We start from the raw sequence: 27,798 nt of genomic DNA, 5'->3' as shown, positions 1-27,798 counted from the left end.
GGAGGAGCTGAGGAGGGTTACTCCCCTGCATTGGGCGGGGACAAAAGCCTAGATTAAAAAAAAAAAAAAAAAGTTTAGCCCCCAGGCTAGGTTAAAAAAAAAAAAAGTCTGGAGTATTCCTTCAGTTCAAAGGTCAGACTGAAGGGGCTGGAGTAGTAGGGCTGAATGGAGCCTAAAGATCAACTGTGTTGTCTTCTTATACTGTTTCCTATACAGCATGACACTGAATTTAGGCCCATCCCCTTCCTTCCCCTATAGAGCAAGAAGACAGCCCACACTCTCTCTGTTCCTTTATCAAAAGCAGGCTTCAGTTCTTCTTTTTTCTACCCTTGGAATTCTCTTCAGTCTCCTTATTGCCAGACCTGGAAGGCTGAAATGAAAGCTGTAATCCTCTCCTTCAAATGCTTAACAAAACAATTTCACTGCAACATAGAGGGGTTCAGAGCCCCTCCCATAGTATACCACATATTGGTTAACGAACTACATATTTAGGGCCTCTGACCCAGCAATAGGTCTTTTCCTGGCATTGAATTGTAATCAAAGAGGCACATGTCATTCCCAGTGACCTCTCCAGGTCACAAACCACCTAATTCTCACACTCAGAGCCCCCAAATCTTCTTTATGCTCAGGTCTCCTTCTCTGTGCAGGTTGAGCGCATCGAGAAGAGGTGTCTGGAGCTGTTTGGCCGAGACTACTGTTACAGTGTGATCCAAAATGTGAATGGGGATATCTGTGGCCACTACCCCCAGCACATCGTGTTCCTGGAGTATGAAAGTTCTGAGAAGGAGAAAGACACGTGAGTATCATGTGACCAGGGTGGGCCTGTATGGGGAGGCCTTGACAACTCATCCCCGGAATCAGGAAGTCTGCAGCTGAGCAGGTTGCTGGGCTGAGCAGACTCACTTTCCCCAGGTGTTAAGCCTTATCCACATCTTTGTTTTTTTTAGGGTTTGATGTGTAACACTGGCAAGGCATCATGGCGTAAAATGGTAGAATGGAGGTTGGTAGTTACAGCCCTGGACTTCAGTTTCACTCCCATCCTATAGCAGCTCATTGTCCTAAGGCTGCTGACTTCACACCTCACCTCTGAACCTCAGTGTCCTTTTTTAAGGGAATGTGGATGGGAGGTGTGCTGTGTCAACATGCTTATGAGCCTGATTGAGGTCTTCAGTCTGATTGCTTGAGTTTACATGCTGGCTGCCTTGCTTGTGTAACTAACTTGGGCAAGTTATTTTACTTCTTTGTCTGTTGGTTGTCTCATTGGTAAGTGTACCTCTTTAGAAAAGTGGCTAGTGTGATCCCTGATGATGAATGTGGCTGTTACAAGCCTGGCATGTTTGTTGTAAAAATTAGAATTAAGTGCTACTATTTATTTAGGGCCTACCAAGGTCTGAGAGCTTTCATATTAGAGGAGACATAAAACATCTGGCACAGGCTGCAGCCTGTAGGCGGTCAGTAAATGGTAGCAGTTGTTTGACACTAAAAAAATCACAGCATTGAGACTCTAGGAAATGCTTTATGTCAGTCTCAGAGTTTGTTCCCCTAATCTCCCTGCTTGCTGCTGATTTTAAGGGAATTCTAGTTGTTGTCAATAATATCTGTGAAAGCCTGGCACCATGAATGCAATGTTAGGATAAGTGCTACAGTAGAGTCATGCTCAAAGTGTAGCAGGCCATCTCTACCCATCAGTGAATCCAGGAACTGGCTAGAGACTCTGAATCTCGAGCACCAGAGCCACTGAATCAGTCAAAATCACAGCATAACAAGATGTCCCAGTGATTTGTATGCACATTAAGGTTCGAGAAGTGCTCTTGTAGGCCTACAGCAGTCTGGTCTGTGAGTGTTTGGGAAGACCCCATGGTGGAGATCCTTTTCAGCTGGAATTGGAAGGATGAGTAGGAGTGTCCCTGAAATGTCCTTTGGGACCAGCTTATACAGAGTCTTGATCATCAGGCCAAGGAGTGTAAACCTGTGGGTGTTAATGGTTTTATTTCCTAGCATCCCTGAACACTTATTACACAGATTCTAGGGCCCCTGAATAAGACTTTCCACAGTCTACAGTCTCAGAGAGCTCTTTAGATCAGTCTTACATATGCTATAATCTGAGAGCTGCTGCTGTTGGCAACCAGGAGTCACTGAAGGCTTTCAAGCAGGACAACCAGTTTGGAGGAGTTGAAAGATTAAGCCTTAGTTTTCTCATCTGTAAAATGGGATGTCTGTAAGTGTACCATCTTCTGAGCTTGTGATAGGATTCACTGAGAAAAATGAATGCATTAGAAAAACAAATTATAAATTGTATTGTATCCTCAGTTGTATAACCTAAGAACTCCAGGGATCTCCAAGCCTAAAGAATTGGACTTTCCTATGGTCCTATTATGGTTCCTCTCTCTTCCTAACTTCTTCCAAAGTTAGGTGAACTCACCTTTAGCTAAAGTTTCTGAACAAGAGCTCTTTTTCCTTGCCCTTGCCCTCATTCCAACTGTCTTCAGTGCTGAGTGGTGGTTTTATAATGGCATTATGGTACTAAGCTTAGCTGTAGTCAAGGTGGTGCTTTTCCAGCTTGATATTGTGAGTGAATCACCTGACACTCTAGTTACAGTGCAGAATCTGACTCAGTAGATCTAGAGTGGGACCTGAGCTTCTGCATTTTCTAACAAGTTCTCAGGTAATGCCTAATCACCTTGTAGTAACAGTCCTCTAGGAACTCATTCTTGGTTGCCTCACAGAAGCTCTTCTGGGAAGGAAATATGTTTAGTGCCAATTCAGCCTAGCCCTTAAGCAGAAGGAAACTAACACTCTTCAGGTGCCTAATATTTGACATGTGTTAGTGTTTTACACACTAACTCAAGTCCTGCAGCCACCTAGAGAAGAAGATAGTGTCACCATTGCACGAAGAGGAAGTTGAAACCCACAGATGTGGTTAGCAGAGTGGGGTTAAAAGCCAGGTCTTCCTCACCCTGTTCTGTCCACCTGTCTGCCTTTTTTCCCTGTCATTGCCATGGCTTTCCCATCTTGTCTAGCAGAGTCTCACTTTCCAGGCAAGGACTGCTGTGGTACATCCCCAAACCTGGAGTTGTTACTGGAGTTTACTTTTCACTCCTTGCAAGGCCTTGAAGTGATAGTGAGTGGGCAATGCCTGTTTGTTGAAGAGAAGGGAGTATATGCATGTTTAGGTAGGAAGGAGTAGAAATTTTTGCTTCTTTACATATCTGGCTTTGGTGTTAGTATGACACTAATTGGACTGAGTTACACAGGGTAGAACTGGATCGAGGAAGTGGTTAAGTCCTCTTAACACACCTCCCCAGGTTAGCCCATCATCTGGGAATAGAAGCCTGGACAGGGACCTCTGAACAGCCAAGACATAGGTTTATCAATAAATGTTTGTTGAGCTCCTGCCATGTGGCAGACCTCGGACCCATTTGGAAGTCTTACCAGATAGATGAAGTCCCTGTTCTTAGGTTTAGTGGGTAACAGAACCAATAAATAAGCAATGACAGTGTAACAAGAGCAAGAATTAGGGAAGTACAGATGAGGCTTTGGGGGATAGTGGTTAAAGTTCTGCGCCCATTTCCATTGTGGGGGTAGGGGGTTTCCAGTTGGGTGTCCTACAATTCAACTCAATTCTGACACTATCTACCCAGAGATGCATCAGATTGCATAGGATAAGGGCTCAGTCCTGCAAGACAAACATAAATACACAAGCCTACACGTATTCATTCAAATGTGAGAATTGTGCCAGACACAGTTTAGTGCTTAGCACTGTAAGAAAAAGATCCTAAGGCCAAGAGATAATAAAAATAAAAACAGGAACTTTGGATGGAAACCGAGTCGGTTCTTTGAGTAGGGGAACCAGGAAAATAAACCACCAACTAGCTTAACGAGAATAAGTGTGCCTGCCTGTACATTAAAAGGCTGCACAGAGCCCTAGGAGGGACATACTAGCATGCTCTCCACCTTGGTTTTGCGGAGAGTTTGCTCAATGGAAGGACTCAACCTGGGAGAATCAAATGTAGTTTCAAGGCATTTGTGGCACAGAGGGAACTGCTCGTGTGACCTAAGGGAAAGTCAGTTGGGGTATCTACTGATTTGATATGATTTGATGAGGTGTGACTTGCTGTAGCTCATTTCTAAACCTGACTCTTTCGTGTTCTAGAAGCTCCCTTACCAAACCAGTGCAATAACTACTATACTTCTCAAAGCCAAAAAAAGCTTCTCTTTCACCTCCTTTGTTCCAGCAAAAATGGCCCTATGATTTCCAGAGGCTCCCGAGAGCACTTGCTATCTTACTGTGGGAGGAAGAAACTAGTAATCAACAATCAGTTTGCTGTGTATGTTTCTTTATTTTATATACCATGTCTTCAGAATAGTTGGCTTTTTTTCTCATCTTAAAGGTTCTGAAATAAGGATGACTGAAATTTTAATACCTGTGATATAGCACTTTTTCCCCCTCTGAAAAACATATCTATGATCTGGAATTTAGGAATTAGAACACTTACTAAATTTCAAATGAGTATTCACACACACATGCAGACCTAGCATGGGGTCTTTGTGAAAACACTTACCACCCACACATGCTCACTTAGAAACCAGCCTGACCTGCCTCTTTTGTCCACGCGTCAGGTTTCAGAGCACCGTGCAAGTGAGCAAGTTGCAAGACCTCGTTAACCGCAGCAAGACAGCCAGGTGCAGAGGACGGTTTGTCTGCCCAGTGATCCTGTACAAGGGCAAGGTAAGACCACACCATAGCCCCACACTCCGTGAGATCCTCTTCTGGGATAACTGACTTAATGCAAAGTGTAGGATAATCTTGTTTTTGGCCTTTGCCAGCCAAGTATTACCTGGTGCTGTGGAAAGTAGGCAAGAGAAACAGACCAATTCTGATAACCACTTTCAAGGATGAGCCTAGGTTGGGAAGGGATAATCACACCAGAGTACCCCACTCTGTGTTCCAGAGCCAGACTGCCTAGGTTCAGATCCTTGCTCTGTTTCCTGCCTGTGCAAGACCTTAGTTTCCTCCTCTATAAAATGGAAATAATAATCATGCCTACATCAAAGGTTTATGGAATAGATTAGATCAAGTGAGTTATTACATTGTTGTTTGTTCATTCTTTCAATCATAATTCACCAAGTATTTATCAGATGTGTACTATGCTTTAAGTACTGTTTCAAGCCTTAAGTTACATCAGTATGTAAAATAGACAAAACTCTTTACCCTCATGGAGCTTATATTCTAGTGACTTGTTAATTTAACTCCCCAGTATGGTCTCATTTCACCTATCCTTTTATACATCTTTGGTATAATTGATATTCCCATTTTGCAGATGAGACTCAAAGAGGTTAATAATTTCCCCAAGTTTACTTTAAACAACTAGAGAGCTGGAATTTGAACCTATACCAAAACTTTAGGCTACCACACTGTAATTTAGAGTCATAGGGTGTGGTGTAAGGGGAACTCACCAAAGAGGGGCAGCAGTGTGAACTGGCAGACTGATGACCTCATGAAGTGAGCAGGACTTAGCTTGAGAGCATTGGAGAATAAGCAGAATAATAATTGGCAAGAGGGGTGGGAGGGTGTTCCAGGCAGGTGATACAGCATGCGAAGGGCATGGAGGCAGGAACAAGAAGCCATGAGACCTCCCTGACTGGAGCGGAAGGTACATGTCAGAGCTGAGGATGGAAGGGATTGAGTGCAGGAGGCTAAATGCTGACCAAGGTGTTTGCATTGGCCAGGAGAGCCACTGTGATTCTTTTTTCTAAAAAATATATTTTTATTGGTTTCAGAGAGAGGAAGGGAGAGGGGGGAGAGAGAGAGAGAGAAACATAATGATGAGAGTCATTATTGGCTGTCTCCTGCACGCCCCCTACTGGGGGATCCAACCCTCAATCTGGGCATGTGCCCCAACCAGGAATTAAACAGTGACCTCCTGGTTCATAGATCAACACTCAGCCACTGAGCCATGCCGGCCAGATGCCACTGTGATTCTTGAGCAGGCAAATACAGGATGGAAGTAGCATTTTGAGGTAAATTAGTCCAGGAAGAGTAGACTTAAAGTAAAGAGACTACAGGAGGTGAGGGGAGCAAGGATGCAGTCTCTTTAGTGATTTAGCAGGTGTCTGAGTGCTTGTGCTGTATAGCTTACACCCCAGTGGCTTACAGACTCCAGCTGCAGTTACTCAGTGTGAGTGGGTCAGAGCCAGGGCAGGGCCAGATAAGACAGTGGGGAGAAGGGATGTGAGTCTTGTTTCTGTCCCTTTGTGTCTTTCTTTTGTAAAGTGGGAGAAGGGCAAATGTGAAAGGAGAGGTAGGAAGGGAGATTTAGCCAAAGGCTTCCTTGGGCAAGTTAATTTTAGAGAAAAGTATGTATGGACGTTAAGTCCCCCAAATTGATCATCTTAAAGCTATTTATTTTCCCCTTTGAAAAGTTTTCACGTTCCTGGGAGTTACCAGAACTCTAGTTTAAAGCCCACTGCTCTGCGGAGCATAGTGCTTGTCACTAGAAGTTACACAGGAAATACTCAAACCAGTGTTTCTCAAAGTGTACTCCCTAGAACAGTAGTTTAACGATATACTTGTGAAAAGCATTCCCTGTCCAACAAGACTGAGAAATACTGCATGCTAGCTTTGACCTGACCCCCAAGTTCCAGATTCATAAGGTACATTGATACGCAAACATTGACGCAGTAAAGGCTCTGAGGAGTGCTCTAGCAGAGAGACCTGTGTATCTTTGTCAGGTCTGGTATTTCTCACTCATATGTCTGCAGACCATGAGTAAGGAACTTTCCTGGATGCATTTGGGAAATGCCACACTGAATGGCTTAGTCTAGTGGGATTGCTGAATGACAGATTGTTAGCACTTACAGACTAAGCTGGCTTGTGAGAGAAGAGCCATAAGCCAGCTGATTTCAGAGGGAGGGTGATGAGTTGGAGGGATTATTCAGAGGAGGCTTTGGTGTTCTTAAATCTTAATGAGGGTTTTTCTGCTAATCCTGCTTGCTTCCTTTGCACCTTCTTGTCCAGGCAGTGTGATACCATTTTATGCCTGTTAGCTTCCCCTGACTCAGTCTGTGTTCACTTAATACCTACTTACATATGCTTTATTTTAATTGTGTGTTTGAATGTCTGTCATTTCCTCTTCTCTGCTGTAATCCCTCTGAGGGCAGAGGCCTTGTATTACTGCTGTCCTCCCAGCACCTTGCAAAGTGCCCTCCAGCATGTACGTGTAAGCTCAGCAGGAAGTTGCTGCTCTTGGATAAAGCAGTAGTGGGCCCTGTGCTAGTTTCTAGGAGGACAGGTGAGTAAGAGTCCTTGTCCTCATGGGGCTCAGTGAGTGGGGAAGGCAGACTAGCGAACAAGCAGTTGAGAGGGAGACGGGGAAAGGAACAAGAATCTCTTCTGTTGTGAAATGGGGACGCGGTCCTCAGAGATGTGTGGCACTCAGCAGGCACTTGGTTGCCAGTGCCATGATGGTAGCCTGTTGCAACAGTACTTCAGAGGCAGCTGCCTCTGCCGGCCTGGGGAAGGGGAGTATGTTACGTGCTTGCTTCCTGCTTCCTTCAAAGCTCAGTTCAGTGTGGCTAGTGCAACTGTGGAACTAAATGTTTAATTTTACTTATTTTATTGTTGTTGTCGATCCTCACCCAAGGATATTTTTTTTCATTGATTTTTGGAGAGAGGGAGGGAGGGAGGGAGGGAGGGAGGGAGGGAGGGAGGGAGGGAGGGAGGGAGGGAAGGAGGAGAAGGAGAGGGAGAGAAAGAGAGACAATGATATGAGAGAGACACATCGATTGGTTGCCTCTCGAACAGGCCCCAACCAGGACCCCTTAGTCCTGGGGTCCGACGCTCTAACCACTGAGAAAACCAGCCAGGGCTCTTTATTATTTTTAATTGAAGTATAATTGACACATAACATTATATTAGTTTCAGGTGTTCAACATAACGACTCATTATTTGTATGTATTGCAAAGTAATCACTACCATAAGTCCAGTTAACTCACTACAGTTACAATTTTGTTTTCTTGGGATGAGAATTTTTAAGATCTCTGCTCTTAACCACTCTCAGATATGCAGTACAGTATTATTAACTCTAGTCACCATACTGTACATTACACCCCCATGACTTATTTTATAACTGGAAGTTTGTACCTTATTTTTTTTAAATAAATTTTTACTTATAATTATAGTTGATGTACAATATTATGCACAACCCAGTGATTAGCCATTGATATAACTCACAAAGTGAACACCCCAGTAAATCTAGTACCCATCTGACACCATACATAATTATTACAATATTATTGACTACATTTCCTATGCTGTACTTTAGAACCCCATGACTATTCTGTAACTACCAATTTATACTTAATCCCTTCACCTTTTTCACCCATCCCCTCAACCCCCACCCATCTGGCAACTGCCAAAATGTTTTCTGTATCTACAAGTCCATTTCTGGTCTGCTTGTTTATTTTGTTTCTTAGATTACATATATAAGTGATTTATATGGCATTTGTCTGTCTTATTTCAACACAGTACCCTCTAGATCCCTCTATGTGGTTGCCAATGACAAGATTTCATTCTTTTTAATGGCTGAGTCATAGTCCATTGTATATACTCACCACTTCTTTACCCATTCGTCTGTTGATGGACACTTAGGTTGCTTCCATATCTTGGCTATTGTAAATACTGCTGTAATGAACATATGGATGCATATGTCTTTACAATTTAGTGTTTTGGTTTTGTTCAGATAAATACCCAGAAGTGGATTGCTGGGTCCTTCTTTGTCTCTTGTTATGGCCTTTGTTTTAAGGTCTATTTTGTCTGGTATAAGTATTGCTACCCTAGCTTTCTTGTTTTTTTCCATTTTCATTAATTTTATTTTATTTCAATTAATTTACATTTTATAGGACTTTTTTTTAGCTAAACACAGCTTTATTTTGGGAGAGGACTACATTTCCCTTTACACTTGATCTTAGCCAAAAGGCCGAGAAGCAGTATATTTCCCTTTAAATGCTGAAAATAAAGCATCCTAGTTGAGATGTGCTATAATACATATCAAATTTTGAAGACTTAATAAAAGAATGTAAATATTAATAATTTAAAAATGATTATATGTTCACATATTGTGGATATAGTAGGTTAAATAAGATATATTATTAAATATTTTTTAAACCTCAGTTTAAGCATTTAAGGGTATTATGTTCTCCCATGCCATTTTTTTTCTTAACTCTTGTATCTGTTTTTTAGACAATTAAAATTAGGACAAATCATCTTTCTCTTTGCTTCCCCCCTTAAGAGATGGGGAGCAGAGGTCAGCCACTTTTATTCTGAGTGCCAGAGTTGGTTGCTAGATTAGCGAATTATACAGAGCAGTATTCCTCATTCAGAATTAGGTAAATGAAGAGCATTCAGAGTGCACCCCGCTTTTCCAGTTAAGAGCTAAGCTTCAGGCGCAGAAATGATGAGTTATGAATGGGAGCCTTGAGGCTAGGGAGCAGCCGTCAGGAGTTAGACTCTGAAGTGGGGTACAGCTCCCCGACACCAGCCCAGGACCTTCCCACAGAGGTTGGTGTCCCACTTGATGAGTAGGCCAACTTAGCTACTCTTTTCCTGACTAGTTCTCTGGCTGCCTCAGTTACCAGAGGACAAGTACAGATCAAAGGGATTGGAGAACAGGGCAGAAAGAGGTACCTGAACCTTCAGCAGTTCAAGAAACGCCTCAGAGCTCAAAGAGGGGTGTGCGTGTGCTCTGAAACTATTTTACAGAAAAATGGCAAAGACGAGTGGATTTGGTGCCAGCCGCTTAGCTGATGGGGAGGGTGGGCCTGATAACACATGCCAGTAGAGCTCAAACAAGCCACATGCCCCATTGTCTTGCTTTCAGGAATCAGACCCCTCCCCACTTATCATTAGGGTCTTGGGGTCCTCAGCCTGGGGGTTGATACTTCCCTGCTGCTGCTCTCAACTTTGCTGCTCCTAATTGTTGTCCGGTCACCTTCGCACAGGGGCTCTTAACAAGGGCTAGAGCTGGGTCCATAGATGCACTTGGGAGGAGGGTCCAGAAACCCCTGAAGTGTAGGTAAAGTGTGGTGTGTACATTTTTTTCTGGAAAAAGTTTATCGTTTTCATCAGGTTTTCAAAATGCTTTTGGACCTAGAAAAAGTTAAGCAGCTCCTGTCAGAGTTCATCCTGCTTAGGCCAGCAGAAATTCCAGCCCAAGCCCTTAGACTTTTAGGCGACCTTCCGTTCTTGCCCCCAGCACTGAAAAAGCACCCCACTCTGCCCAGATTATATTTGCTTTTCTATTCCCGGCCCCCTCCCCCAGGCTGCCACTACCTTAGAATGCCTGAAGTTCCGACTCACACAACCATTTCCATTATCTTACAGGTAGAGAAGGAGAAGGCAGTATTTTGTGGTCTTCTAGAGACCCACTTTACATTGCCAGACTGTGTGACCCCTTCAGAAATGGCTTCACCCCCTCTCTGTCAGCTTGCAGCTTCCTTTTTCTCTAGTGTAATCTCTCAGCCACCCTGACTGCACATCTCTAGCTACGACATTTCCTTGATACAGGGGAGAGAGAAGATATAATAACTTTTTAAAAACAAACAAACATATATTTCTCCCATAATTGGCCCTCCTGCTTCAAAGGTTGCTCGTCCAGCACTACACAGTTCCAGGTAACCATAAGCACACAGGCTTTGGAGGTAGGTGGTTCTAGACCAAATCTCAGCTACTCATTGTATGACCTTCCACGTCACTTCACCTCCCTGTGCCTGTGAAGCAGCCTGCCACCTGCCACATCTACCTCATGGGCTCATTGTGAAAACAGTGAAAAGATGGTGTAAATGTTTCAGTACCATGCCCAGCACATATACACGTGTGATAACCACCAAACCTTACCCAAGTACACATGTGACAACCACTAAATATGTCCATTACAGTTAGTAACACTCTGGTGCCACTCACCTGGGGAGCTACCCCCTTGAAAGAGGCTGTAGGTTAAATCTAAATCTAGGTATACTTCAGGTTGACTGCTGTGGCCGCAGTGCTGATTAAACTTCGGTGAGTGTCCCTGCACCCATTTTGCTGGCTTAGAAGAATCAGGAGTCCAAGTGTTCCTTTGACTGCGTACTTCAGAAAACCAACTGACTATTGGTCAAAGGGTATAAACCTCCAGTAATAAGACAAAGAAGTTCTGTGTGGATCTAATGTATAGCATGGTGATTATAGTTATATTTGAGAATCACAGAGAGGATTTTTTTTGAGAGAGAGAGAGAAGCATCAATTGGTTGTTCCACTTATATACATTCTTTGGTTGATTCTTGTATGTGCCTTGACCGGAGATTGAATCCACAATGTTGGTGTATCGGAACGATGCTCTAACCAACTGAGCTACCTGAACAGGGACGCAGAGAGATGATCTTAAATGTTTTTCCACAAAAAAGAAATGCTCATTATGTGACATGATGGAGGTGTTAGCTAACACTATGGTGGTAATGATTTTGCAATATATGAGTGTATCAAATCAGCATGTTGTACACCTTAAACTTACATAATGTCATATCTCAATAAAGCTGGAAAAAACAAAACCCTAAAAAACTATCTGACCCTGGAAATTCTCTTTCTCCCGCAGCACATTTGCAGGTCAGCCACACTGGCTGGATGGGGGGAGCTGTATGGACGTACTGGCTACAACTATATTTTCTCAGGTGAATGTTAAGCTGTGTCCTCTGTTACTAAGAGCAAGAGCCCAGTCCTAGAGAACCTCTACCACCGGCCACAGTGGTGTAGGTAGAGGGGTAGGAGCTGGGGAGAGACTAGGGGCCTTTTATCACCTGAGGCAATGTTTGGGATGGAAGACTGCCAGCATATGGGACGTCTGGTGCTGAAAAGACACAAGGTCTGCCGGTAGGGGTGGAGCTCTGGTGGGGAATGAGGCTGGTTGGGAAGCCCCTGGGTGGAGCCCATGCCACCACCTCAGTGCTGACAGACAGGTTTCTCTGGCAGGGGGTGCAGATGATGCCTGGGCGGATGCAGAGGACATCACGGAGGAGGACTGTGCTCTTCGGTCAGTGCCAGGTTGTTATGTGTCTGAGCTTTTGGGGTCGGGTGTCTGACCAGTGGTGGCCATTTTCATACTGATTCAAATTCATCCCTGGCCCAGGTGAGTGGATTGGCTCCCTTCTTCCCACTGTCAAGTCCATGAAATGGGGTTGTTGAAGTCCATCACATAGTTTCACACCACAGCTGACTTTATTGAATACCTGAGCAGTCTTTCTTCACTCTGGCTCTGTATCAGGATCCCAGAGATAATGTCCCAGCCCTGGGCTTCCTTGTACTACAAAGACAAGGCCCAGACACCTGTGTTTGTCTTTAAGCCCTACAGGTTCCAGGGTGTGGCCAGGGTGGTGACGGCCGGCTTGCCTGCCAGGTGTCACACAGCACACTTGGTGCTGAGACACGGAAAGGGCTTCAGTACCCATGTGAGAGATGGAGAGACGAGAAGCTCCACAGCTGTATAACTGGTGCCATAAGATTACTTGATGCAAACCAGTATCTTAGGTCCCCTTAAAGGCAGGAGATGGGCTGGTTCACTCTCTTTGTACCTTCTTTCTAAATGTTTTTAGAAAACAACACTATAGGATATTTTGGAAAAGCTCCTTTGCATGGTGTGTACCACATGGGAAGTCTTTAACTGGTATCAAGTGTCTCTGGAATGCACATGAGCACCCTAGTAAGATCAGCTGCCTCAGATCATGGCTCAGTCCCTGGAAGGCATCACACTGTGCCTGGGGTTCTGCTTGTTAGTTCCAAGAGCAGCAGTGCTGGCTTGTGCTCAGGAATGTTTGGCTCTTCCCCCGAGGTCAGACGACCTCTGCCTCAGCCAGGCCGGCTTCCACAGCCTAACACTGTTTTTGGTGAGGAGACTGCCAGGGACAACTAAGCAGTGGGCATTAAAAAAAAATAATGGTGACTGTTGACTCATTCTACTTTTGCCTTAATCTGTGTGACTGATCTGAAGGCAGTCTGGGGATTAGGAAGATTTTATCTTTCTCCTGCTTCATAGGCCTGCTAAATAGAAGGAATTCACTTGCTAGTATTTCACAATCAGTTGATACGATAGCTTTAAAAGGTCCATCTCCCATCAAGAATCTCAGTCTGTTACATTATGACCAAGCCATGGCTAAAAATGGTCATAAAGGTGGAGGGATATAAACTCTAATGGAAGCTCAAAGACTATCAGCCACCAGCTTGCTGCTTTTTAGAACTTGGAGATTACCTTGAGTCTTCTGGCTTAATGTCAAGCTGGGCCAAAAGGCCTTTTCCTGGTTCAGGGCTGAAAATTGCTGCTTTGAAATGCACCCCAGAGAAGGATGAGGGGTAATCTCTTAGAAAGTCACCTTCTCTGCACCTTTTCTAGAAACAGTTTCCCTGTCTCTCCTCCCTCTTCTGGAGAAGGGAAACAAGTTCTTGCCAATGACATCTGCTCTTGAACACGGTCCCCACCCCCCAGACTTTTCTTAATGAATGTGCAGTGCAACTTCTCCCTCTGGCTCTTTGTTTCAGAAGTTCCGACACGCATCTTTTTGATAAGGTCAGAGGCTCTGACATCAAGCTGCTTCGGTACCTGTCAGTGAAATACATCTGTGACCTGATGGTAGAGAACAAGAAGGTGAAGTTTGGCATGAAGTAAGTACAGGGCACCCACTGTGAAATGGGCAGAGGTGATGTGTCCACAGGCGTTCGGGTTAGTGGTAGCACATAGCAGTTACTGAGGGCTCACCACGTGCCAGGCCTTGTGCTGTAGGCTTTCTGTCTTCCTTTCATTGTATCTTCAAACAGGCCTGCAAGACAGGTTCTAGTGTTGCCCATCTTGCAGGCAAGAAACTAAAGCACAGAGGTTAAGTAACTTGCTCAAGGTCATCCAGATAGTAACTGAAGGAGCCAGGAGTCTCTAACCTGTGCTCTGCTGCGTCCTCTTCCTAGACACCCTTGAAGGTTTTCCTTTGGCTCCAAGTTCTACACCATATCTGGCAGATTAGAGTCTCTTTTGTAGTGGAACAAACAAACAAAAATCAGTATATATCCAATTTTTACTTTGCATATGGTCCAAATCTTCATGTGATAAGGCAAAACTTGAAAAAATGGAACCTGGGTAAGGAAGATACAATTGTAGGAGCTTTTCTGAAATTTTATTTATTTTTTATAATAGACTTTTAATTATGTTGAGGTCGTCCTAGAAAATAAGGCATACTGAGGCTAAGTTACAGTTCAGCTATCTGCAGATATCTGAATAGTCCCTTATCCCTTCCTCCTTCATCTGTCAGGACAGCCCTAAGTCTTTACCTTTCAGATGCTGTTTGTCCCCGTTTAGAAGTGTCCTTAGTGAGTATTGAGGTGAGAGTCCCCAAGTTATTTGGCTCTCATCTTAACGCCGCCCTCCAGGTCCGAGTGGCTATGCTGCCTTCACTTGTGGGGCTTAGGTGGAAGGTTGTGCTGCACATTTAGGTTCCTGTTGTGGTTGCCGCAGTATTAGAGGGAGAGGAACCTCTCTCCCTTGATGTGTTAGGGTAGGGGGCAGCTACATTTCTTAATTGTTCAAAGGAAACACTGCTGATGGAAATCATTTGTAACTCTGAGGAGTAGTTTCTTTAGCAAGAGGTTCTTTTAAGTTCTTATAATACTCACTGGGGATGGTGTGTATGTGTTGTGATGTCATAACACATTGTGTCCTGTCTTGTAGTGTAACCTCCTCCGAGAAGGTGGACAAAGCCCAGCGCTATGCCGACTTCACTCTCCTCTCCATCCCGTATCCAGGTAGGGAGCTCTTTTCAGGGTCTAGTCCAGTGACAGGCTTCCAAGGACCGGGGGCTCTCAGAGGCTGTCTGTAGGCCTTTTGCACTTAGGCACATAAGTGTCCTGGAGTTGTCTGCAAGGATCTTGTGGCAGTCAGCATTGCACACTGTGGCTCCCAGTCGTAGGCTTTCACACTCAGGGTAGGGCGCTGTCCTGAAAGAGGCTTTCCACTCGGAGGGGTCCAGGGATTGAGTCCTGGCTCAGGCACTCACTGCCACAACCTTGAGTGAGTTACTTCACCTCTCGGAGCCTGACGCTTTCTCAGGTGTCATTGGAAGCAAAAACGGCATAGCTCAGGGTTTTGTTGTGAAGGTTAGATCATGCTCATCAAAGTGCTCTGTGCAGGTAAGGGATAAAAAGGCGTTATTAGGACTCAGGGTCAGCAGCGAATCATGCTACTCTGACCTGAGTGGATGTGAAACCTGTTTGCAAGGCTGTTCTGGTGGTAGAAGGGTACAATTGCTCTGCCCCGGTTATACATAGTTGGTGGTGGCCTCGCCATGTTGCAGAGCACTTTGCTGTGCACAGAGCTAGCTGCATTTGTCTCTGGTGCACAGACATGTATGGCCCAGACAGTATTCTTTGAATACTAGAGATGTGTTGGTCCAGTTGGTGACATTTAATTATCTGGCAGTGCCTCTTTGTTCAGCAAGGGAGTCCAAGGAGCCCTAACAGCAGCGTAAAACTTTGTCAGCAAACAGCAGGAAGCATACTTTTTCTCCTTGAAACATCTCTCCTGCTTCTCAGCACCAGCATCTGCCTTCAGTCCTGTGCTGGACCTTGTCTCCTCATCCTGGAACCACATAGCCAATAGCACGGGCAGGCCAGTGACAGCAGGTTGCTGTATAGCCAGGAGGCCTTCTCGTTAGAACTGCAAGTTCATCTGGTGCCTGGTGGGGAGAGCATATCCTCATCAGGATAAGCTGGTGACCCCAGATAGCCTGGTACTCTTACAGCTGCTTCCACCACAGTGTCTCTTCACTCTTCTCTGCCAGCATAGCATTTGGTTCCATGCAGAGCTGGGCTTGAGTCCCAGCTGTAGAACTGTGCATCCTTGAACAAGTCCCTAACCCTTCTAAGCATCGGTTTCATCCTCCATAAAATGGAAATAATGGTGCTTATTTCAGGGTAAAATACCAGCCCCATTCCTAAAAGGCACTTGGCAAACACCAGGCCAGACGATGGGTACATGGGAGGAAAGGCTCAGGGAGGCTCCCCTTCCCTAAGAGCCACATTGGGCAGATGCAGACCAGAATGATTCCATGAGAATGATTGCCGACATCAGAGCTGCTCCAGGACAGGAGTGTGTCAACCAGGGTGTCCACACTGGAGCTATCAGATAGATCTGGATTTCAGACCAGGCTCTCGGCTTCCAGGAGATGCTTTGGTTCTCTGCAGAACAGGAAAGGTCTGCATTGCCTGAGGAACCAGGCGTCGTGTTCTTTGTTTATATTTAGGTTCTAAGTAGGACTTCATTACAAAAACTATTTTTGCTAGAAGCTTAAAAACCACTGCTCCAGAACAACAGCACAGTATCCTTTCTGCTATATTTTGGCAACTTGTTACAAGACTCCCAAAATGTTAACACCTTTTGTCTCAGTTATTTATTAGGCCATAATCCTGCTAAATTGGGGGGTAAAGATGTTCATCATGTCTGTTTATACCAGCAAAATGTGGGAAATGTTTTCATTTATCAGAATAATGATTATGTAAATGATGGTGGTACAACCATTGATAGAATGAAATATATAGTTGTAGAAAAATGCTTTAACTTTTTGACATGGAAAAATGCTTAAGATGCTAAGCAGGATACGAAATAATATAAAGTGGTCCCCCCTTATTTGCGATTTCATTTTCTGCAGTTTTGGTTATCCTTGGTTAACCACAGTCTGAAAATATTAAATGGAAAATGCCAGAAGTAAACAGTTCATAAGTTTTAAATTGCGTGCCATTCTGCGTAGTGTGATGAAATCTCACGCTGTCCCTCTCCGTCTGCCCCAGATGTGCATCATCTCTTTGTCCAGCTTATCCACGTTGTTTACGCTATACCCGCCCATTAGCCGTTTAGTAGCCATCTCAGCTATCAGATCAACCAACTGTCATGGTATCGCACTGCTTGTGTTCAAGTAACCCTTATTTTACTTAATAATGGCCCCAAAGCATAAGAATAGTGATGCTGGCAAGGCAGATATGCCAAAGAGAAGCTGTAAAGTGTATGTACATGTAGGAAACAGTACATATAAGGTTCGGTACTATCTGCAGTTTCAGGCATCCACTGGAGGTCTTAGAACACATCCCCCATGAATAAGGAGGGGCGCTGTAGTACAGTTTTGACTGTGTAAGGGGAAAAGTGCCTACACAGAAGGTCAAGAAGGAAATATGCTAAAATTGTAAGATGATGTGCTGTGAATTTTTGCCCTGTTCTTCCCAAAGTGTTTATAAATTACATCTGATAGTTGATGTATTGAGGGGTGGGTGGGAGGAATCGATAAAAAAAGAGCCACAGGTCCAGGAGATACTATTGCACATGCAGATAAGGGGACAGGAGATGCGCTTTTTTTTTTTTTTAAATATATCTTTATTGATTTCACAGAGAGGAATGGAGAGGGAGAGAGAGAGATAGAAACATCAATGATGAAAAAGTCATTGATCAAACCCACAACTCGGGCATGTGCCCTGACCGGGAATCGAACCCCGATCGCCTGGATCCTAGGTTAACGCTCAACCACTGAGCCACGCCCAGCCGGGCAGGAGATGCACTTTTTATTTGCTATACTTATATTCTTGAATTTCTTTGCATGCCTGTATTGCTTCATAAAAAGGAAAAGAAACAAAATTACCATTATCCAAACCAAGTAATGAAATGTCCTTTGCTGAGGTTCAGGGGTCTCAGTTGAGCCTGCTAATGACCTTGAATCCAAGATAGGAACTATGATGGTATCAGTTCTAGTTCTGTCAAACCAACTTGTGCTTAGACTGGCCCTTGAAAGTGGGAAGTGTTCTGAGAGCATTTCCCTCAGGGAACTGAAATAGATGGGACTGAAAACTCCCAGCATGAGCCTAATTTGTTTCCTCCTTGAGTGTGGCTGTTCTCACCCCACTTTTGGTCCCATTCCTCTTACCTCTCACTAGGTTCAGAAGCCTGTTCAGGTAATGAATGTTAGAAATTGCCCTGGGTACCAAGTCTATTTTAATTCTATTTGTTTCTCACAAAAAATTGCTTCTGCATCATAGGCTGGTCAGAACTCATCCTAGAGCCTGCAGTGTTGATTGGAACAGCTCGAGTTTGGGAAAACAGCACTTCACAGGAGCTCTGAGAGATAATTGTTGTCTTCTAAACCTGGGCTCATAAGCTCAGGCTCTCTGTCTGATATTTATATTTCTTCTTCCTCCCAGTGAGCAGCTAGGAATAGGCTGAGGTGTTATAGCTGAGGATTGTTTCCTGACTTTTGAGTCAGAAGTGAGGTTTGGGGGATTAGAGTGCAGAAGTGTGTAGGGATGAGAGCCAAGTCTACAAAACATGTGAGCTGTGCCTCCAGACCTTCATCTCCAAAGGAACCTTTTCTTCTTCCCCTGGGGTGACCTCAGACAGGAACTTGGTTCAAGAGTAGCTATGGGGAGTTACCTGTTAATATTTTTGGCTTGTAGCCACTTCAACAGAATTTGAACAACTGTTTTGCCTTTGGGGACTTCACCAAACTGGGACGTGTGACCAAAGTCATGTGTCCTCCAAAGTTTGTGTTGGCCCTGGTTGAGGAGCTGAGAGGAACTGCAAGAAGCTACTCTCGAATTGCCTTCTCCCATCCTGTGGCTTGAAGCCACAGCAGCACGTGGGTGCTCCCTGTGCTGTGGTGTGAGCAAGCCTCACCCTTCCAGAGCCAAACAGTTGGCTGAAAGCTGCTGCCTGGCACTGGGCTCTTGTTGCAGCAGCAGCACTGTGGTCATATGCGGCCATGTGAATGTCACTTGCACCAGAGCTGAGCGAGGCATTTTATACGCGTTATTCCATTTTATCCTTAACTGCGTTACAAACGAGAAGATCAGGGTTTAGAGAATTCAGCTTGTTCGCAGTCGCGGAGCTAAGTGAAAGCTGAGATTAGAAGCTGGGAATGTTGCCTAAGCCCTTTTCTTTCCACTTTTCCTCTCCATGTTCCTGTGGGTTTACGCTAGTGGAGTTTCTTATCATTTTTCCAGTGAGTGATACAGAAAAGTGCGTCTTGGCCAGGTTTGTTGGAGATGGAGGAGTCTCTTGAGCGCCTGTCACAGTTCAGGCACTGTGGCCCACTGTGTGTTACAATGTTCAGTCCTCACTGACGGCCTGCGAGGTTGGTATTAGGGCAGCGGGGGAGTGATCTTCAGTAACTACATAAATTGCCGAGATAGTACTGACAGGGCTCACATTGTAAGCCACGTTTTTTGTTTGCTGGCTGTTGGCACTTCCGGTGCATGTGGGACTGGGGACCTCAAATGAGGGAGAAGTCACCAATAACCAGTGAGCACAGATGGAGAGAGATACAGAGAGGCTTGCAGGCAGGTTGTGCGTCCTCGGGAAGGCATATAACTAGAAACCAGAGTGGCTTGGAGGCTTGTTCCCTGCCTCTCACCTGCCCATTCTAGTCCCCTCTCCCCACCCCATGTCAACTGTGGCTTCATCTGGGGCCTGCCAGTGTGGAGACATGAGTGAGCTGGTGGCCCCCTCGGTCCTGCAGAGCTCAGGGGCATCTCAGGAGACTGGGCTAGAAAGAGTGTGCCATAACTCTGCCCTTCTTTTCCAGGCTGTGAATTTTTCAAGGAATATAAGGATCGGGATTACATGGCTGAAGGGCTCATTTTCAACTGGAAGCAGGTATGAACAATATCATTCATCACCTTGGGCCTTCTATTTCTTCGTGAAGGGAGACCATGGAGAATAGCTAGCGATCTTTTTGGCGAAAACAACTGCCTTTTCTTCTCTTTCCTGAATGAGTCTCATTGTTTTCTCTCCCTTTTCTTGTATATACATGTTTACATTCTCATCATACATACTTCCCTTTCCCCCTTTAATTTCTCCCTTTCTTTAAAGGAGTTTTCAAGGACAAGTTAGGAGAGTCTTTCCTCTTTGCTCCACCATCTGTGTCAAGAGTGGGACCAGGATTCTGTTCCTTCCCCAGCCGGTGGGAGCAGGCCACAGGAGCCTGCTGGAGGCTGAACACAGATCCGTCACAGCTGTCTCAGCAGTAAACAGTTAGACGGCCAACTGAAAACTCCACTGGGCAGAAGTACCTGGTCCCTTTCATTTTTAAGCTCTCATTCCCAGAGTAGCACAGACATCTGGCTAGGAGAAGGCAAGCACCGTGGAGGGACATCCTGGCCGTCTGTGGTAGCCACACCTTCAGGACCACAACCTGCCCTGTTATCGCTTCTCCTGGTGGCCAGCCCGCATCTCACAGGTGTCTTTTCTGTCCCCAGGACTACGTTGATGCCCCACTGAGCATCCCCGAGTTCCTGACTTGCTCTCTAAACATTGACTGGAGCCAGTATCAGGTGAGGGGCCTGACTCGAGCAGGGCAGAATAAGGGAAGGGGCCAAGGGAACCCTTGGTGCCTGCCCCACAAGTCCCTCATGCAGATGCTTGAAGGCCTGGCTGATGCCCTCTCACCTTTCACGGCCTAGGAAAGGAGGAACTGCTTCTCTGTTTACTCTCTCTCCTGATTTGCTCTTGGCCCAGAAAATCCAAGCTTCCTAAACGTGACTCACTCAAAGATTCGTGTCCACCAGGAGGTTCTGTTTCCGGAGGACCTCATGGTGTCTGCTTTCCAGCTCTGGGCTTTAGTGACTTTTCATTTTTCCTTTTAAATGTGTGTTCTGCCAGAGGAAGTGCAGAGCTGCCTGACCTCATTTGATTATAGAAACTTCAAAATTATTTCCATTGTGCTCATCTCTGTCGCCATCTACCTGGAAGAGGCCCCAGCCTTACTGGATGGATCCATCTCTCTGCTGTGTTTAGTCCACTGCAAGTCCAAAGGTTGTCAGCAGTCTCCTTGCCACTTGCTTCAGCCAGGACAAGTGACCTTGTTCTCCCACCACCTTCTCCATGTCTGTTCCCTCTGCCTGGCTGCCACCTCCTGACCTTCTCTTGTCTGGCTGACACACTGCCTTCAGGATTTGGCTCAGGTGTCCATTCCAGGAAGACGTTCCTGATATCCCCTCTCCCCCACCCCCAGAGGGTCAGATGCCTGTATCCACATTCCCATTGACCCCTAGGCATAGCTATCATGGAAGTTTCCACTGACCTGTGGTCACTGATTTAGAGACCTGCTTCCCTGTCTCCAGTAGACAGCTCCAGGAGGACGGGGAACCATGGCCTATGCATGCCCGGCACAGAAATGCACAGAGCCTATAGCTGGGAAGGCTGAGCCAGTGAATACCTCGAAAACTGTTTCCCTCCTCTCTTTCTCCACCCCAGGTCTGGACAATTCCCATCCAGCCTGGAGGTCTCCTCTCAGAGAGGCCCGGCCCACCTGTTAGGCAGCTAGGTGCTCCTATATGACCTTTTGTTTTCCTGATAGCATGTGTTCTGTAAAGGTAGAGGCTGTGGTTGCATTGTTTTATCTTGTACACCCAGCCCCTAATCACAGAGCAGGTGCTCCATGACTGTTTGAGTGAATGAGTTAGAGTGGTGTCAGGTCTTCTCTATGCAGGTGGTTCTACAAGAGAGGGAGTGTTAGGAAGGAGAGCAGGCCAGTGTTTGTTGTGCCCCATAAACTTGGAGAAGGAATAGGTTGGGGAAACCCCTGCTGCCTGAACTCAAGCCCCAGGCTGCACCTAGATTGATTGGCCAAAGGAACCAAGAGGCTTTCTTCTTAATTTATTATATGCAGAGGTCTCAAGTAGGCCCTACCCCAAGCCACACTTATTCTCCCTCTGGCACATTCTTTCTCCTTACATAGATACAAACTAGATCTGATAAACTACTTACTCACCAAGTAAGGTGCAACTGTAGGGGTTCGATATGTTGACACTGCCAAGGACATTTGTGTCTAGAAAGGAGTCCTGTGTGTGAGAAGTAGATAGAAGCCCTCGATTTAGGCCCCAGCTTGCTCAGCCTTTCTTGCAAGGCTCTGTGGCCTTGAGTAATGACCTCCCTTCTACCTGAGAGTGGAGTTGACAACAACTATTTCAGCGTTGTGGCGAGGTTCAAATACGATCACTGTGAAAGTGTCCTCTTAACTGAAATGCCAGACCGATTTTAGTGATGATAATTAAGAACTAGGCTACTAGCTTGCTAACTCAAGGGAGTGAACACAAATAACATTTCAGGCACAAAGGTAGAAGGTCAGGGTTTCCTCCCACGATTCCAGCCTTCCCAGTTGCTCAACTGGTTGGTCTCACTGGGCCCCCTACCATCCTCTTCCTCAGCCAGCTGTAGGTCTCGCCTTTCAGCCCTTTCAGTATGGGGGTCCAGGACTCCCATTACTCCTCATCTCCCAGGTGATCTCATTCATCATTCAGTCCATTAGCTCACTGCCAGGTTGCCCAGGCCAGGCCTCTCTTGGTGATCTGCATCTCCATTGCCTTTCTCAAGTGTCCCTCTATGTAGCCACCTCAAATGCAAGCTGTCCAAAATGGAATTGGCCACAACCTACAGTGCCACCAGGCCCTCCACCATTTATCTAGGTACTCAAACTCAAAATTTGGGTGCTTTTCTCTCCCCACATCCATTGCTACTTCCCATTAATTCTTAAATCTCTGTCCCTGGTGACTCTCCAGTGTTGTTGTTTTTTAATCCTGCATATTTTGTCTATTGATCTTTAGAGAGAGTGGAAGACGGGTAGAGAGACACATCGATTGGTTGCCTCCTGCACATGTCCTGACCAAGGCCAGGGTTTGAACCCTTGACCCTGCAGTCTGTGGGCTGACTCTCTAACCACTGAGCCAAATCAGCCAGGGCTCTGCAGTTCTTCTTGTCTCCATCTCTTAGCCTAGTTCAGGCCACTGTCATCTCAGTGAATCTCATGTCTGAACGTGGGGCACATTAAGGGGTAACTGGAAACAGTGAATGTAAAGCACTTGAATGGGGCCTCACAGATAGCAATCCTCAAATCACGGAGCAAGGTCATCGTTGTCATCCCCTTCCCTAAAACCCACCACTGACTTTAGTCCAAGGACTCAGCTCCCCACATCCCAGCCTTGTTTTTGTGACTGCCCATCCTCTCCAGCCACATTGGCCTTTTAGCCCCTATGGAAAGAGTGCTTTCCAGTTTGTACATGCTATGTCTGCTTTCCCTCCCCTCTTACACACATGTCACCACCTCCAGGAAGCCTTCCCTAATGGCCCCCATGGATCAGGCTAGGCTCACCCCACCAACTACATGGTCCCACAGCATCCTAGAGGTCTCCTTTTAGTCAGCACACCTGCAGCAATTCACTTTGCCTTCCCCTTCCTACAGCCCCATGATGGCTTAGGTCATTGTTCAGCACTGCGTCCCAGGGCCAGCCCCTCAGTGATGGCCACAAGTGGGAAAGCACTTGTGGCAGTGCATGTGTGGGTCTTGCTGCCCTCCACGCGACCACATTGAATTCCATAGAGGTCTGTGTTTTCTTTCTGTGCCCGAAGACCCCTTCCAGTGTCCTCTTCTCCTCAAGCTAGCCCTTGCCCATGAATAGGCAATGAAGGAACGTTCTACAGGTGTATCCTAGTCTCTAAGCACTAAGCCTTAGAGATGCAGAGATGCCAAAATGGTCTCAGTACTTGCTGGGCTCAATGTAGAGAAAGAGGCAACAACAAAACCATCACCTGCATAGTAAAGGTATTGACCAGTGGCCACAGTAGAGAAGATAATGGGACTGGGCCTTTGCATGAGGAGTTTGCAGCCAAGCAGGAAGAGTACTCCAGTCATAGACATATAAGCAGAGGCATGGTACTTAACTCTGCACCCAGAGACCTTTTCATGGAGCATGTCAGATAAGAGAGTCGGGTGAGCCTAGATTTTAGTGCATTTCCCAGGTCTTCCTCACATTCTGCAGTCCCCTCAAACTTTTGTTTCTTTGGTATTGCAAGAAAAGTCCCTGCAGTGTAGCATGTGACTAAGAATGTGAACTTTGAAGTTTGGCACAGGTGGGTTCATGCCCCATCTCAGCTTAGCTCTGTGACCTTGGGCCTTTACCGACCAATCACTCCCCAGCCTGTGGTTCCTACCCCAGCACTGCCTCTCCCTGGTTGTCAGGGTCCCCTTCAAATAAATAACCACCATGGTTCCGCAGGTTCCAGTCCTTGTCTGGGTCCTGTCACTCCTAGCTGCTGCAGTCTTCCCCCAGCCCACCTGACTTCCCTGGGCTTTGTGCTACATAGCTCCTGCTCCTGCTTTTCCTCACGTTTCAAAAATGACAGCTCTGAGGAAATCTATTGGCTGTGGTGTGTCTGACACGTGTGAGCCAGATGAGTGGAGACCCTGTGCTCCTGTGGGTAATGACTTTATTAGTGCAGCACTGCAGCACTGTCTCTGGAGTTGCGGAAAGTGGGTCAGAACTCGCCAGGGGCCTTGGGAGGGTCAGGTAAATGAGCCTGTTTTAAATTCCTGGGAAAACCATTCCAATTACAGGTTTCGTGTTCACCCTCCCCCCGGGAAGTGCTCTCTCACTGGCATTCTCCGCCCTCTTTGCACAGCCCTAGAACACTGATACACAGTTGTGTTGAGAGGCTGCTCCTGCTAGGGGAAAAGGGGCTGCAGAACTGGGTCAAGCCCCGCCTTGGAATTCCAGATTCCGAGGGGACTGTTTCTAAGAGTATCTGGTCTAGGCCTCTTGGGCTAGAACAGAGATCCCAATCTCTTTACAGCTTTTGCCTATTTTTCATCTCCCACCTCATGGGCCTCCTGTTTTAAAAGATTCTGTCTGCCAAACAGACTGCATTTATTCATCAAAAGACAGAGTATGCAGTGACTAGGAGTAAAAAGCGAATGAAACATAGTTGGTGAGAAGGTTAATCTTTTCCTTGGTTCCTGTGATGTGATAGCAGATGAAGGAATGGCTCTCTCTGTTTGCAGCAGTGGCCACCAGCTCAAGGCTCTTTGTTTGCTTCTAACCCCTGGAGAGCCATGTGGGGAGCCCAGGGCTTAGAGGAAGCTAATGGATGACTGCTGCTGGAGGGTGTGGGGCTGTGGGTTGCCCAGGCCTCTGCATGGCTTCCCCTTCCTCACTGTCATGTTGGGATAGAGCACACTGAGTAAGGGGGAGCCGCGGGGTGAAGGTGCAGGGAGAGGTGGAGGGAGCTCTCAGAATGGGGAATGAAGTCTCTAGTTATCTGGGATTTGGAACCAAGAGCCCTGAGTATTTGTTGCTCCAGAATTACTCTTAGCATTTTATTTTTTAAATACTTCAGATTCTCAGTCTGAGTTAATCTATTCCTAGACCCCTTTTCTCTTTCTTCCCCTACAGAGTTGGGACCTGGTGCAACAAACACAAAACTACCTGAAACTGCTGCTTTCCATAATTAACAGCGATGGTGAGTATGCCTGTGCCTGAGCCCTCAGCCATTGGATCTCCTGGCTATTCCCAGGTCATGACACTGAGAATGTGTGTTTGCTGGGGCCACACAAGTCTATTTTGCTCTATGGTAGAAGGATTTGGGGATTCCTTTGTCCGTTAGCAACTTTATTCTGTGTCTTTAAAACCCTAGTAAACAAAATTATGAACTTGTTACTACCTGAACCACACACAGGATGTTTCTGCACTGGGTCACGTGACCTTTGAGCATCAGTGTTGTGTGGGGGACCGGAATGGCCTCTTAATTCAGAAAGATGAGAGAAAATCAGTCCTGGCTTCTTACTGGGCACATGCAAAAGCCCTTAGAGGCCCAGTCAGTCCACCCCAGTTGGCTGTTTTGATTGGATGGGCCTTGTGTCTCTGGGGCGAGCTGATTATTACTTATCAATATCAATCAGGAATTCCATGGGATTGCACTCACTTGAACAAGTAGAAATATATTAACTTACATAACCAACAAGGCCTAAGAGCAGAGCCATTTGCCTAACAAATACCACAAAGAATCTCCATTTCTCATACTCACTGTCTAATTAGCTTCATGACCTGCAACCATCCCAAACTTGTTTCCTTCCATCTTAACTTCCCCAGAAGAGAGAGACTGCATCTGTCCCAGAGCTCATGTTCATTGGCCCAGTTTGGGTCAGGTGCCCATCTCTGAACCTGTCACTGTGGCCAGGTTTGCAAAAAAGTCACATTCCTGTCCCTGGAGCTAGGCAGTGGTTCTCTACCTGGGGCAGTATAACCTCTGGAGGGGGCTTCTGGAGAGTTGGGAACTAGGGAAGGGCCACTAGCATTTGGCGGGTATTAACCAAGGATCCTAAATGTTCTTGGGACAGCCCTGCACAGTGAATTGTCTTTTCTGAAAAATGCTGAGTGGTGACATGCAGATCAGCCCCACCTAAGTGACCTGGGAAGAGTGACCGTCCAGGCATTACTGCTTCTCTAAAAGTACTCAACTATAGCAGAAGAAAGAGATGATGCAGACGGATGGGTGTCCACTACCCACCCCTTGTGGGACTAGATTGGAGAGTCTTGGGAAGGCCCACCAGGAAGAGGGAGACCAGGGGTGGCCTGGCTCTCTCACCAAGCCAAGGGGGTGACATATTTCCTTCTCATCAGCTATGTTTGCTTCTTTTCTGGGCCTCTGTTCTGTGGTTCCTGAGTAGATGACAGCGGGCTGCTGGTACACTGTATCTCAGGCTGGGATCGGACCCCCCTCTTCATCTCTCTTCTTCGCCTTTCCTTGTGGGCTGTGAGTATGGATGGGCTGGGCTGTGGGGTCAGGGAGCATTCAGAGGCCCCTAGCAAGATCTACCCTTTGGGAGCAGTAGGACTGTCTCCAGAAAGTAGAAGGCTTGGAGTGAGGTGTGTTTAACCCTGTTTCTGGGGCTTTTGGGTAGCCTTGTTGTCACTGGGTTTGTGGTTGTGGTTCAGCTCCTGGAACGAGGAAGGTGCTTTGTCATGGGAAGGCATCTTTCTGATCTCGGCATGACCCCCCCGTCTCTTCCAGGATGGGCTTATCCACACGTCCCTGAAGCCTGCTGAGATCCTCTACCTAACGGTGGCCTATGACTGGTTCCTCTTTGGGTAAGCCTTTTGGGAACGTCAGGTTTGGGGTGGGGGTAGTGCCTTGAGAGTTACGTTTCTGTGTGTATATGGGTGTAGTGGCTTCTGTGCCAGTGTTGGAAGTGAGGAACCTCCCACCCCCTTGAGAAAGACTGAAGGTGCTGGTCAGGCCCCACCTGAGGCTGTGGTGTCAAAGCCACAGTCCCTGTGACTTGGGTTGCCATTTGCCCTCCTGTCTCGGCGCTGCTGTCTTTGACCTCCTTGCCTTTTTGTTGCAGGCACATGTTGGTAGATCGGCTCAGCAAAGGAGAGGAGGTGGGTACTGCTCCCACTCTGCGAGCACATGCCAGGGCTCAAAGTTTGGGCTCTTTTACTCACAAGAGGGACAGGATGGCGGTCTGTTTCTATCCACACTTTAGGGCAGTTCCTTTCCTGGTGTGTACTGGGATTAGGAAGCATGGCAGGAAAAGCACCAGCACAATAGCCTCGTTCTGAGCTCAGTTCCTTTCCTGCACTGTGGAGATAATACTTGCCCACACACTACCTGTGACCTTCCCGTGTCAGTCCTTTCCCCTTCCTCTTGCTGCCGTCCTTCTCACGCATGATCTTGTTTTCTGCACTCAGCTCTGGAACCAGTGTACAAGTCCTTTCCCTGCCCCTCATCCTGCAGCTAAAACCCAGATGCTCTTCCTTGCCCCCTCCACTCTCATCACACCCACTCGGCAACTTTTAAGTCCCAGAGCCGTCCATGCAAGCAGGGTCCTTTCCTGCTCTTTCCCACCAGCCCAGCCCCAGACCAGGCATGGCCAGCTGGGCTCCAGGGCCTACTTCCTGTCTGAGGGTTGTCCCTTCTTCCT

General features: G+C 46.4%; 1 protein-coding gene across 4 annotated transcripts in view; it reads left to right on the top strand.

The window, feature by feature from the left end:
• The window catches only part of MTMR14 (myotubularin related protein 14), a 46,404-nt gene that overhangs the window by 488 nt on the left and 18,118 nt on the right, over positions 1 to 27,798 (top strand). For 2 of the 4 annotated variants that reach the window (XM_016209963.2, XM_087824988.1), the window contains exons 2-13: positions 648 to 796; positions 4,621 to 4,729; positions 11,628 to 11,703; positions 12,002 to 12,062; positions 13,565 to 13,684; positions 14,739 to 14,812; positions 19,627 to 19,697; positions 20,300 to 20,374; positions 25,268 to 25,334; positions 26,542 to 26,627; positions 26,886 to 26,962; positions 27,220 to 27,256. In XM_016209963.2, the coding sequence (XP_016065449.1) occupies positions 648 to 796; positions 4,621 to 4,729; positions 11,628 to 11,703; positions 12,002 to 12,062; positions 13,565 to 13,684; positions 14,739 to 14,812; positions 19,627 to 19,697; positions 20,300 to 20,374; positions 25,268 to 25,334; positions 26,542 to 26,627; positions 26,886 to 26,962; positions 27,220 to 27,256 (1,002 nt within the window). Of the gene's footprint in view, positions 1 to 647; positions 797 to 4,620; positions 4,730 to 11,627; positions 11,704 to 12,001; positions 12,063 to 13,561; positions 13,685 to 14,738; positions 14,813 to 19,626; positions 19,698 to 20,299; positions 20,375 to 25,267; positions 25,335 to 26,541; positions 26,628 to 26,885; positions 26,963 to 27,219; positions 27,257 to 27,798 lie in introns of all 4 variants that reach the window. The other 2 variants (XM_016209962.2, XM_016209964.2) reach the window with 1 other exon arrangement.

The sequence above is a fragment of the Miniopterus natalensis genome, chromosome 15, assembly GCF_054644295.1.
Source record: "Miniopterus natalensis isolate mMinNat1 chromosome 15, mMinNat1.hap1, whole genome shotgun sequence".
Classification (NCBI taxonomy): domain Eukaryota; kingdom Metazoa; phylum Chordata; class Mammalia; order Chiroptera; family Miniopteridae; genus Miniopterus; species Miniopterus natalensis.
The sequence above is the reverse complement of the archived record's forward strand: the minus strand, read 5'-3'. Positions and strand labels throughout refer to the sequence as shown.